A 12,212-nucleotide genomic window follows, 5' to 3' on the forward strand; every position below is an offset into this window, starting at 1 on the left:
CAACACTGTACACAAGACCATTTCCCCCAGTTTAGGTCTAAACTTTTTCTTTCTTTTTGGAGATGTCCTCCACTTCGCTGGTAGACGTCTCACTGTACCTGTCATTGTGCTTCTTCGAAACAGCTGCTACTACTGCTAATGCCTGCAAAAAGCCAAAACAACTTATAATCAAAGTACTGAGAGTACTGAAAGACGGGGTCTTGAAAGTTTGAATTTGTAATTGTCCACGTTTTGCTCGAATATGTTCCAGAAATTATGAGTTTGAATTTAATTAAGTTGTTTCAATCTAGTATGTTAAAATTCGGCTTTTTGCAATTACCTGATACTTTGTCTAAATATTACTAAACCCCGACCGGAACTGTTCTTCATAATTGTAGAAAATTGACACAACCGTATTTTATGTAAAATAAGACCCCAAGGAAAAATTTTAAAAACTACAACTAAACTGGAAAATCAAAACAACTATATTTATGTAGATAATTTAAATCATTAGATTTATTTAATTTTGTGATCCAAGGGAAAATCCACAAGCCAGACGGTATCTGTTATACAAGGTTTATGTAAACTCCGAAAACTCTCAAACTGCTGAATTACAGAACAATGTTTAACATTTGTATACCGATAACAAACAGGTACCTGACGTTAGAAATATTTCTTTTTACAATAAGATTAATCCAAGTACAATAACAATAAAACAGTTCGTCACGGTAGCCATGTTGATTTTTTAGACCGACTTATAATTATCTATCACGATTTTTTTGCAGCGATTAACTGATAAATGTACGGAGAAAGTCAGTTAAAGGACTGGTTAGAAAAAAAAATAAGGAAAATGTCCAGATCAGTTTCTTAGTGCTTATGAAGGCGAGTTGGTTTCATGTCTAGAAAAAATTATTCACATGGCGGTAATATGTTTTACTGACAATTGACAAAGCAATAATTATTGTATGATAACTGTAAATTGTTAATTTTAGCTATTAATTCAGAATTATTTGATTTTAAAATTTCTAATATATGCAAAGTTAACACTTTTAACAGCAAAATTAACAATTGTTGTAGGACATTGTCATCTCAGGGATCTGTCTCCTTTCAATGCACTCTCGTCTATTAAGCGCACATTTTCATGCGTGTCTTTGAAAAAATTAACAATTTCGAAAGCGATTTAATTTCAATTTTTTCGAAGAGCTACAATAAAGGATTTGTAAATCAGATTTTAAAACTACGATACAAACTTGTAGTTTTTAATCTTCTAAAATTGAGATAAGTACTATTTATTTACATGTATTCCCACACGGTAAATTAAAAATTTAAAACATAACAACCATGCATTATCTCTGAACTCATAGGTCTAATATTAGTGCGAAATATCAGCTGAGTTTCTGATGAGAGACATTAATATATTGATGAAGAATTCGTTTCAATCATGAATATGTTTGGTTTTTGTCTAGTACAGAAAAAGGTGTAAACTTATGTCTCATAACAATAACATTAAAAAAAATTACATAATTATATATTCCAACTAAGCCGGACAACATGAACATTAACATTTAACTTGGTTCTTCAATCTATAAGATTGTATATATTATTTGATCTATTGGTAACCCAAAATGTATAATCTATATAGATTTTGCTTGCAATGCATTGTTCAAAATTAAAGTTCAGTTTAATTGACTAAAAGTAAATAAATGAGAAGGCAAATTCAGACTTGTTTTTATTTTCTATGTACAAAATTCCTTTAGAAATGAACAGCAGTCATTCCCGCAAATAGACTCGAAGCCAATAAAACAACTATTTAATATGTAATAAGACATCTGTGTATAACCCGTCCAGATTTTAACCTCGGCTCGCGCATTAAGTTCGGTATTTTCAGGCGATAGATTGTTAAATTAGAATTCACAATTTTTCAAAAAATGGCACACTGTGTTTGGGAACTTTACTTTCGATCCAACCTTCAACCTCTTCTATTGATTGATGAGCTCGTCCACAAACTGAATCGTCGACGGCGTTGTGCATGCAGTTACGTAACTCATTCCACAAATCGCTACAACTTTTGAACCCGGGCAAGAATATTTTAATCAATAAAGCTATAATGTTTATTTTCTTTACAGAATTAGGTTTATACATAGAGGACTTAAAAACGATTTAATGCGTGTTTTTATAATATATATTTACTGAAATGAATTAAAAGTTTCTGCACTATTTTCTTACGCGTAGACTCAATTCATGTGTTCTTCGCGTGCCTTCCGGTTTGAGACTTCGGCTGACAGTAAACCAATAGACGGGGTCACGTGACCCCGTCTAAAAATACTTTTTTTTAAAAAAGCCATTATGACGGCAATGTTTTGCATTCTGAAACAATAACTAAATCTAGATCTCTGACCTTCTCAGTTTTGAGAAATGTTCCCGTGCATGAAGGAATTTTAAAAATATTTGATTCGACTGAAGTTTTTGACCAACGAGGTTCTATACTGATTCATACTAATGACAAAACACATACACTTAATTCACTTACCTTTCTTTGGTGGTTCATATGTACATGAATGTAACAATCATAGTAGAATTTGTAACAACATTAAAATTTTCAAATGCTGAGTTATTTCAGGTTATGTTATTTTTTAGCAATGTTTAATAATAAAAAAAGTATTCTACAAATTACTTTGATGTAAGTAAGACTTGTTAAATGCAATTGATGTTTTGAGGCAAAGGGGAAGATTGAAGTGAATGGGTGTTAAATGTTGTATGTAAAGTTGACCATATGTAAAAAAAGATATGCACTACTTTCTGGTTTCCAGGAAGGTCACCTTGTAACCTCAGGATTCCGGTCAATTTAGATAAAAATCACCGATCTCTTTTGGTCCTTGGTTAAAAAAAAAAATGAAAAAAATATACATAATTATACAATTGAATATTATCTGTTACGATATAAAAAATGCTTACAGTGACCCCCGTTCATTGTGAATCATTTCATATAGTTTTTTTAAGTAAAATAATTTAAGATGTGTTTTAATCTATGCCAAGTTTACGATGCCATAACTTTTTTATTCATATATATTATTTAAGGAATGAATTCAATTTTTACCTATGCTATACGATATAACATAACTTGGCGTAAACTGTACCAAGTTATATGTTATACTCGTATAATTATGAATGCCTTTGTGTCAAACATACATGATTGAAGATACATAAATAATTAACTAGAATAAAAATGTTTCAGTCAGTTCAATATTTACCCTTGCTTTTTATGTGGTTGTTAGGCTTACAAATAAAAAGTATGCGGGGGATTCTGCATTGCCAACGACCTAAAAGTGTTGAAAAATTGTGCTCCTAGAACTTCCGAATGGATTAAAGCTGCTCAATTGTTCATAAGAAAATTTATCCGAGAAAAAAGAAAAAATAAGAGTTACCTCAAAGAAGAGATCGTGGACTTTTTTTCAATATCGATTTCAACTGTTTTTCACAGACGGGTATGTATAAAAATATTAATTAAGGAAATTGACAAAGTGTCGCTGCCCCCCCCCCCCCCCAAACACTTTAAAAAGCAGGAGCTGCCCCCTTTTTGCGGAACATGTAAAAACTTATGAAGATTTTAAGGTTAAGCCCCCCCCCCCCCCCCCCCGACTTTCAAAAATAATATCGTTGCTACGTTCCAGGTACAAAAATATAAATGACAACTTTCATTAATTTCTGTTCTTTGATGATACAGTATTGAATTAGGCGTGTTCTTCTTCGTTTCTTTGTTTTATAACAATCTGAAATCCCTCGGTATTAAATTTAAATCGACACTATATCTGGACATAACCATTCATAGTTGTCTTATGTGGTTCATTTTCTGATTAGTTAGTGGGTTTTTTTTCATTATATATAAAGAATGTTCATAACATTTTAAGATTCTTTAATTTTATCACAATACATGCCTTTCTGATTTAGTAATCATTATGGTCGGGGAGGGGGAGGGGGGGGGGTGATCAAATAAAATAAAGCTCGAAAAAAAATATTAATTTGGTTTTTGATATGCATGCATATATGACTACGAATAATTATTTTGAAGTTCACAGCGCTGTTCAGAAAGAGGGGTATTAAGTTTGTCAAGCTGGCCACACGGTCAGTAAACGGTCGGGGAAAGCAGTGCTATTTATAAATACATTATGTGGGTCACATGCAGATTACTGACCAGGCAGTCCGACCCAGGTAAAATTTAGCCGTAAAAATCGTGTTTAAAATAAAAATTTCCTTTAAAAATCTAAATATTTTTATTTGTATTTTGTTTATTGTATTCAATTTTATAAATGATATCGAAAAAAATTCATTAGAAGTATAAATCAACTGTATTATATTAGAATGCGCAAAAACATGCGCAATGCAAACTAGAAAAAGTGGGGGGGGGGGGGCAGGCCCCCCTGGCTCCCCCTGATGCTACGTGCCTGTAAGATGATTGTCCTTGAGTAATCAAACTCATGACGATTCATCAACAGAACAATCTGACATCGACGACGATAAACTTCAGAGTAAACAAAACGTTCTTGCCTTAGGTTTATGGGTAACTGTATCAATTGTATTGGATGTGAAAAAGAACTGTTCATGGATCTGCCTTTCTGAATTCAGTCGTGCAGAAATATTGGTAAGAACCTTATTTTAATGTAGAGCAGCATATGCATCAAACATGCTTTTATAATTATGTGTATGCATGACCTAGATGCAAACATCTACATGTATAAGCGCTGGTACTAGTATATGGTGCATACCTTTTGTGTTGCTACATATGTAATATTGAAAATGAGATTTAATCTCAGATATACATTTACTCAGATGCTCTCTTCTGAGATCGTTCCATTTTTCTACTTGATGAAAAGTAGACGCTGTCATCTAAAATAAACCGCTGTTGGATGCAGTGACCCGACACATCATTTGACGCTTGCGTACGCCCTTCTCCAGACGGTGACATGCCACTGAATTCTAAAGGGGAAAATTAGATGTACTGCCCCCAAAATGTCCAAAGACGAGGAGACAGAAAAAGAGAAGGGGCAACACCCCCCTGCCCCCCCCCCCCCTCCCCGACCATAGCTACTTCTAACCGGTGTGCAGTGCACTTTTATCTGATTCTGAGCAGTTGCAGTGTCAAGGTTATAACGTTTACTTGATGATTGTTAAGATTGTTTGATTATTATGACAAAAATGTGTATGTTGTAAAATCGGTAAATAACAGAGGTGTATGATCATTGAGTTGTTTTCATTTGAAACTGATTTTAAATTAGAAATGTTTTGTATAGAACATATAAATGTAATTTAGATGTAGATCGATCTGTAACTCAACTTGACATGTTGTAGACATTTGGTTGACATGCATGTATTCACACCAGGCTTTGCAAATATAATGAAGTAAAATATGAACAGAAATAATTACATATTGAATCGTTCTCATACATGTAGAATAAGTAAAAATAATTGATTACACTGACTTCTTAATTCGAAAGTTGAATTAATGTGAAATAAAAGATTGTCTATGGGAGAACAATTAGAGGGTTTAAACACTCCATTATTAACTATCATCAGTGTCGAATTCAACCTTTAAAAAGTATAAAATTCGAAATACAACTGGTTCACAAATTTCGACAATCGAATCATGTTTCCAATCGAATTTCAATGAAGAACTAGAAAAAATTTTCAAATCATGGATATCGCACGAATTTTCGTGACCATGTGTTTCAATTGCTCGTGGTCCCGTGAATTTCTTAATCATTTTTTATTCACATTTAATTCAGCATCACTTAGCGAAAGAAGATTGGGGGGGGGGGGGGGGGGGGTTAAGATAACGCACATGCCCATTTGATTTAGTCGTGAAATACAATTTCTATATTTTTTCAATTGAATCAATCTAATAATGATGATCCAAGTTTGCTGAAGGACAAATTCTAATTGTATTCAGTTTTGAATATTTTGATAAACGATAAAACACTGAGCCATTTCAATCACAACCTAATGCGCTGTTAAAATGCTATTATACATGTACGACTTTGGCCATAAATCTACGGACTTGTTTTATTTTTCTAACAATTTCAACTGTTGGTAATCAAAATGATATTTCAACGTATAGTGAGTCATCCTTCCACATTATTGTTTATTAAAATCATTTTGTTTTCCATTTGATTTTATAAAAACTAAGACAAAAATACGGAACATAGTCCCACTCTATAAAAGAAAATGCATTAAATTTCCAAAAATGACACTATTTGAAAGTTTTGATACCCATACGCAAGTTTAAATAAAAATATCTCAAGTATTTAACATATTAAAGAGTTGCAAATCGATGTTATGTTAAATATACATTGTTTTGAATGATTTTAAAAAATATAAGATTTGTTTATATTTATATTTTCAGAGTCTTATCCGTCCTTACATAGGTATTTTACAAGCCTTATCTACCCATCTTCTCTGACTTTGCCAACGATTTTGCTATAGCAGGCACAGTTGAACATGTCCTTCACTAAAATGGACCCACCACCTTTGGTATGTGGTATTGACCAGGGAACTAGCAACACTAAAGTGTGTGTAAGTAATATTAAAAGTTTCGCCCGTACGCCCCCCCCCTCTCTCTCTCTCATTCTCTCATTCTCTCTCTCTCTCTCTCTCTCTCTCTCTCTCTCTCTCTCTCTCTCTCTCTCTCTCTCTCATTCATATCTTTAATTATATGATATACGATTATGATAACCCAGCTTCTAATTTTAGACAATGAAAATACTTGGAGCCTAAACTTGTTGGTTTGCCGATTTAGCAATTTCTTCGTTTCTTAATATATAATAGTTCTGTTGACTATTTAGGTATTTGATAGCGATACAGGCGAGGTACTAGCGTCCAGTAGCATAGAGACAAAGAGGATAGAGCCAAAAGAAGGGTAAGGCCACCGCCTAATGCTATTCATTTTAATCATTTATGATAGCATTCTCATATTAATTAAGAGTTCTGGTTTCTATTATTATTAACGAAGGGAATATAATATAACTGTACTAAGATATCATTATTATCATTTGGAATTATTCCAAAGTTTTCGGCTGTTGATGACGAATGTACATTCAAGTTAATATATATGTTCTCGTTTATCATATCACCCCAGACCAAAGGACAAATGTAAGGTTTTGTGGTTATGTGATAATCAAAATAATATATACATGTATGTACACACTACACAGTCATACCTATCCTCTAGATGGACGGAGGTGGACCCCTTATATGTTTTGGAGACAGTGGTGAACGGCATTGAAATCGTTGCCCAGCAACTCAAAGACAAAAATATCAGCATAAAGCAAGTCAAATGTACTCCTATTTCTTATTATTCATTTTTTTCTTCCATTTTTTAAAAAGTATTAAGTTACTTTAGTGAATTTTATGTGATATTTAATCTTTACATTTATGTTATCTGTGAAATTGTTTCTACTGTTTGCTTTCTACACAGGTTTAGGAATCACAAACCAGATGCTGACCTTTCTGTCCTGGAGCAGAAAAACAGGCAAACCTTTCTACAACGCTATTGGTAAAATCTCACAAAAATAACTTTTTGTAACAATGTTTATAAGTAGTATCTTTACATTCCACAAAGATTTTTACGAAGTAAACGAAAACTCTTACATCATATTCAACACAAAAATCTTCTACATTTTCTTAGCTATATTCTAAAATCAAATGAAATGCCATGATACTGAATGAATTACTAATTAGTCATAAGTAAAATCTCAAAATCCAAACAAATTTTCTACAAAAATACAGAATACATTGTAAATGTACTATTAGTGACAAACGGAAATGAAATTAATCTAATTATATTACCCATTTTCACGCTGTGCAAGCGACTACATGTAATACTAGTAACAGCTGAAAATGATTGAAATTTATACGTATCCAGATAAATGTATTTCGTATGTAGTTTATCACTGTAGATAAAATATAAACAATATTTACAGCATTGACATACGAATAGTTTATTCAAAAAAGAAATTCTGATACCTTTTTATAGAATGGTGTGACATTCGAGTTCGCGACGATAACGAAAGAGAACTGGATAAACTGCCGGGAAGAAACAAGGACCATTTTAGAGTAAGAACTGTACACATGCGCGGATCTAGAGGGGGGGTCGGGGGGGGGGGGTCCCGACCCCCCCTGGAAAATGAAAATTTATTAAATTTACATAGTAAAATTATCGCGAAAATATGCCTCGGACCCCCCCCCCCTGGCAAACACAATTATCCTTCGGACCCCCCCTGGAAAAAATTTCTGGATCCGCGCATGTGTACACGACCTTACAATTTGATTCCTTATGATCAAATTATTCAGTCAGAATAAAGCTGTCAGTGACAATTCAAACAATAGTTTTCTTTGTTTTCTATGAATTTAGCATTAATTCTAGTAAAAAAAAAAATGAATAAATGTATATACCCGCATGAGCAACAAAGAAAGTATTATATGGTTAACATTAATTTTTACACCTCTTTGAGTCTCTATGATTCAGCCTTATCATAACCACCCATCCATTAATTCGTCAGGGTAAGACGATTGTGAATAATCAAATAACTTGTAGTTGTGTTGATTAGAAAACCACTGGACTGCCTTTGAGTTCGTTGTTTTGGTACACCAAAATCCCCTGGGTTCTCACCAATGTCCCCGGTGTAAAGGAAGCAATTGAAGAGGGCACCTGTTACATCGGTACAGTTAACACCTGGATATTATGGGTATGTAAATATTGTTTTAAATTACATTCAATTATTTCAGAGTGCCAATGGAACAAATATTAATAAACGCAACTTAACCTACCTAAGAAATTAAATATACCCACCCATTTTCGTATTATGATGTACGGCATACATTATATATTTTTAGAAGATGCATTTCTAACAGAAATCATTGTGATTACTTTTTCCTCGCCTTACTGGTTTAGAATCTGACGGGCGGATTGGACGGGGGTGTTTATTGTACAGACATCACCAATGGACAGATCACGGGATTGTTCAATCTGGAAACATGTACCTGGGACCCAGAGTTGTGCAGGTAATACTTTAGTATAATATGTAAATAATAGGTACTTGTTAAAATTAACAAATTGATAAATCTACTTTTACAATTTTATTTTTTGAAATTGTGATAATCAGTTAAAAAGATTTCTTTTTTTTTTTTGGTAGCTACTTTAAGATTCCTCATCATGTATTCGCCGAGGTGAAGAGTACATCAGAAATTTACGGATATGTCAAAAATGGAGCTCTCGCTGGAGTGCCCATCTCGGGGGTTCGTGTTTTTGTGTCATGTTGTAAACAAGACAGCAGATGTATAATTATCCATTTATAATTATAAAGTTTTAATCTTAAACTTTAACGCATTAAATTAATTTATGGATTCCGTCCTTGGAAACCATTGCAACACAATGGTTAAAATGTTTGGGCTGTTACAATTTCAGCCAACTCTACTCTCTACTCCTGCATGTATTTGTAGATGATAGGAGATCAGATGGCGGGTACTGTTGGACAGTTATGTTTTAAGGCGGGACAGTCCAAATGCACGTAAGAGACATACATCTTTTACTTATTTTTCAATATACATTTTATTAAAAGACCATAACCTTCTCTATGACTCAAAAAAGGACCTGTTATTTATTGGGTATAACTTGATTTAAAAAAACATGTAGTCTGTTACTTGAAATGAAAATAACGAAACGGAAAAATACTTAATGAGATCAAATTAAGCTTTCTTCTATGATCTATTTTATAAGGTATGGAACCGCAGGCTGCTTGAATATTAACACGGGTGCAAAGGTATGACTTCCGCTATGTTTTGAAATTCATTCAGTGTTATATATTTCTTGTTGTTTAACACCTGCTGAATTAAGAATTTTATAAGATAAAAATGCGTTATTGATAAAAGAAATGATACTCACATGATAGAGTTTAATTATTTTTAGTTAATAATGAAATGATCCAAAATGTATAAATATATGAATATAGATATTGAAGCAAACTTATGTGACTATCAATGTTCTTTTGTATTCACAAAGGTTGTGTATTCTACCTGTGGTATGATGACGTCACCACTTTTTCAACTTAGTAAATCGGCACCAGTTGTTTATACTCTTTGGGTAACGGTGACTAGTTTCAATTAAAACAAACCAGTCAATAAATGAAAGCACTGAATTTTTGAGATTTTTAAATAAATTGAACCATGATCATAAATAGATGCCATTCCTGTGTTCTAGGGTGCGGTAGAGGGTTGTGGACAGTTGATGAGGTGGCTGAGAGACAACCTTCAGATCGTTCAATCATTAAATGAAATTGGTATTGATGTTTATAAACATAGAAATATTGTTCAGAGTATTTGATCTTTGTTTACAGTACAGAGTTTTTCTTATCAAATAAAAGAAAAAAATATTGAATGTTGTACCAGTATTTTTAAAAAATTTGATTCTAAAAGAGGTTTGTTGATTTGTAGAGATACTTGCAGCCTCTGTTGATTCAACGCATGACTGCTTCTTTGTGCCTGCATTCGGGGGTCTATTAAGTCCTTACTGGGAGGATGATGCAAGAGGGTAACCAAATACTATCCATTTTGAAAAGTTTAATTTGTTATACACAGACAAATATTTAGTTAATTGGATATACTTACTAGAATAAAACAGGCTTTGGCTCGCCTGAGCCGATACCGCACTTGTGGTGTTTTGACCATTGCCGTAAAGAAGTGAGCAGTTTTGGAGTAAGGGCATTGAGATAATATATTTTTCTTGTATACAGAACAATTGTGGGTATGACAAGTTACACTAGACGGGAACACATTTGTAGAGCAGCCCTGGAATCGACCTGCTTTATGGTCAAAGATGTAAGCCCTGTAGTTTAACCAAAATAACAGTTAACATGTAACTAAATGAAACAAACCTTCTTCCATATGCATTGTAATACTGCAAATTCTGTCGAATGAATAATGAGATTTTTTTTTTTCATTCTTCATTATATGTATGATGACCGCTTTTAATAAGATGATAACGGGCGTGGAAGTCGACACTGGGTTTCCAATATCGGAATTATTAGTGGACGGAGGAATGACAGTTAACAATCTACTACTGCAACTACAGGCCAACTTTATCAACGAACCCGTCAGTATGGTCATTTTGCAGTGATGTATTATGAAATCATTCAGAGTTAGATAGTAGAATTAAAATTGGAAGTTGTTTGGTAACATCCAAGTGATGAAATCATCATTAGTCGAAATAAAGTGTTCAAATATTTAAATAGCCTTTTTTCCGACTTGCACATATGCGCTGCTATTTCTTTGAATATTGCACAAAAATGCATTACTAAGATATTAATCATTTGGTAGAAGCTACTGATTCCTAATTCCTAATTCCTGAATTTTTCAAACTTGAATATGTCGTTTTGCCTTGAATTTTATGTTAACTTTCAATACTAATTTGCAATTAAGGTTGGTCATAAAATACTTTTGTAGTTCGATCTTCTATAACCGAAGCGACATCTTTCGGAGCCGCATTGATGGCCGGGGCGGCAAAAGGAGTAGATATATTTCCAATTTCTTCAGACAAAATGAAATTGGATGTGACCTTTTCAATACCATCTACTACGTTCACATCGTCAATGGCTGATAACGGTAAATATTACATTTTTGTTATTTCCACTCATGTGTACATGGTAATTGCCTGTTTTATTTCTTTCAACCCATATCAATGATACATAAAATAAAAAAACAACAATCATATAAAAACAAAGTCACGTAAGAAAAAGTAATATAACATCATGATGTAAAACGTTGAAGCATATTTGAGTAAAGTTCAAACAGAATTGCAAGGTATAGATTATTTTCTATAAATTAAGTTGAAACATCAAAATATGAAACTGCTGCACCCAAAAAAACTATTAAAATTATGGAATAATATTGATTTTTTTTTATGCAAAAGCAAATTAAATCTTGACTTTCCAGTGAAGTTGAATTTTCATTTTATACGCAGAACGCCAGAGACTTTTCAAAAGATGGGATAAAGCCATAGAAAAGGCAAAGCACTGGGTCTCCGACTGATATACATGTACAACAGATGAACAGGCTCTGTGACGTGTATTGTGAAGACTCCTAGTGATAAGCTCGTTCACGGTGAAAATTAATGTTCGCAAAGATGAGGCTGTCACGAATCTCTCAAAATTATCTAAAATGCGAATAAAAGTTGGTTTACAGTCATA

At 33.1% G+C, this 12,212-nt stretch overlaps 1 protein-coding gene across 5 annotated transcripts; it reads left to right on the top strand.

The window, feature by feature from the left end:
* The first annotated feature begins 4,427 nt into the window (after positions 1 to 4,427).
* LOC136272870 (glycerol kinase 3-like) lies at positions 4,428 to 12,212 on the top strand. Of its 5 annotated transcripts, none has more exons than XM_066075798.1 (19): positions 4,429 to 4,618; positions 4,851 to 5,120; positions 6,377 to 6,546; positions 6,816 to 6,889; positions 7,202 to 7,308; positions 7,448 to 7,525; positions 8,006 to 8,085; positions 8,580 to 8,717; positions 8,924 to 9,033; positions 9,165 to 9,267; positions 9,472 to 9,539; positions 9,749 to 9,791; positions 10,031 to 10,111; positions 10,229 to 10,307; positions 10,462 to 10,558; positions 10,761 to 10,845; positions 11,003 to 11,123; positions 11,470 to 11,628; positions 11,987 to 12,212. In XM_066075798.1, exons 3-19 carry the CDS (start codon positions 6,472 to 6,474, stop codon positions 12,052 to 12,054), a joined length of 1,566 nt encoding a protein of 521 aa, XP_065931870.1. In that variant the 5' UTR covers positions 4,429 to 4,618; positions 4,851 to 5,120; positions 6,377 to 6,471; the 3' UTR covers positions 12,055 to 12,212. The 5 variants fall into 5 exon arrangements, 4 of the variants coding, with proteins under 4 accessions (XP_065931870.1, XP_065931872.1, XP_065931869.1 ...); XM_066075800.1 differs by having other exon boundaries at positions 4,854 to 5,120; XR_010710912.1 differs by lacking the exon at positions 4,851 to 5,120 and having other exon boundaries at positions 4,428 to 4,618; positions 11,003 to 11,119.

The sequence above is a fragment of the Magallana gigas genome, chromosome 2 (genome assembly GCF_963853765.1).
Source record: "Magallana gigas chromosome 2, xbMagGiga1.1, whole genome shotgun sequence".
Lineage (NCBI taxonomy): Eukaryota > Metazoa > Mollusca > Bivalvia > Ostreida > Ostreidae > Magallana > Magallana gigas.

Bases quoted from the DNA above. Each gene is read 5' to 3' on its own strand.
- LOC136272870 (XM_066075798.1), top strand. From the start codon at position 6,472: ATGTCCTTCACTAAAATGGACCCACCACCTTTGGTATGTGGTATTGAC. The intron at 6,547-6,815 runs GTAAGTAATATT...TTGACTATTTAG, and splicing joins CTAGCAACACTAAAGTGTGT to GTATTTGATAGCGATACAGG. The intron at 6,890-7,201 runs GTAAGGCCACCG...CCTATCCTCTAG, and splicing joins AGGATAGAGCCAAAAGAAGG to ATGGACGGAGGTGGACCCCT.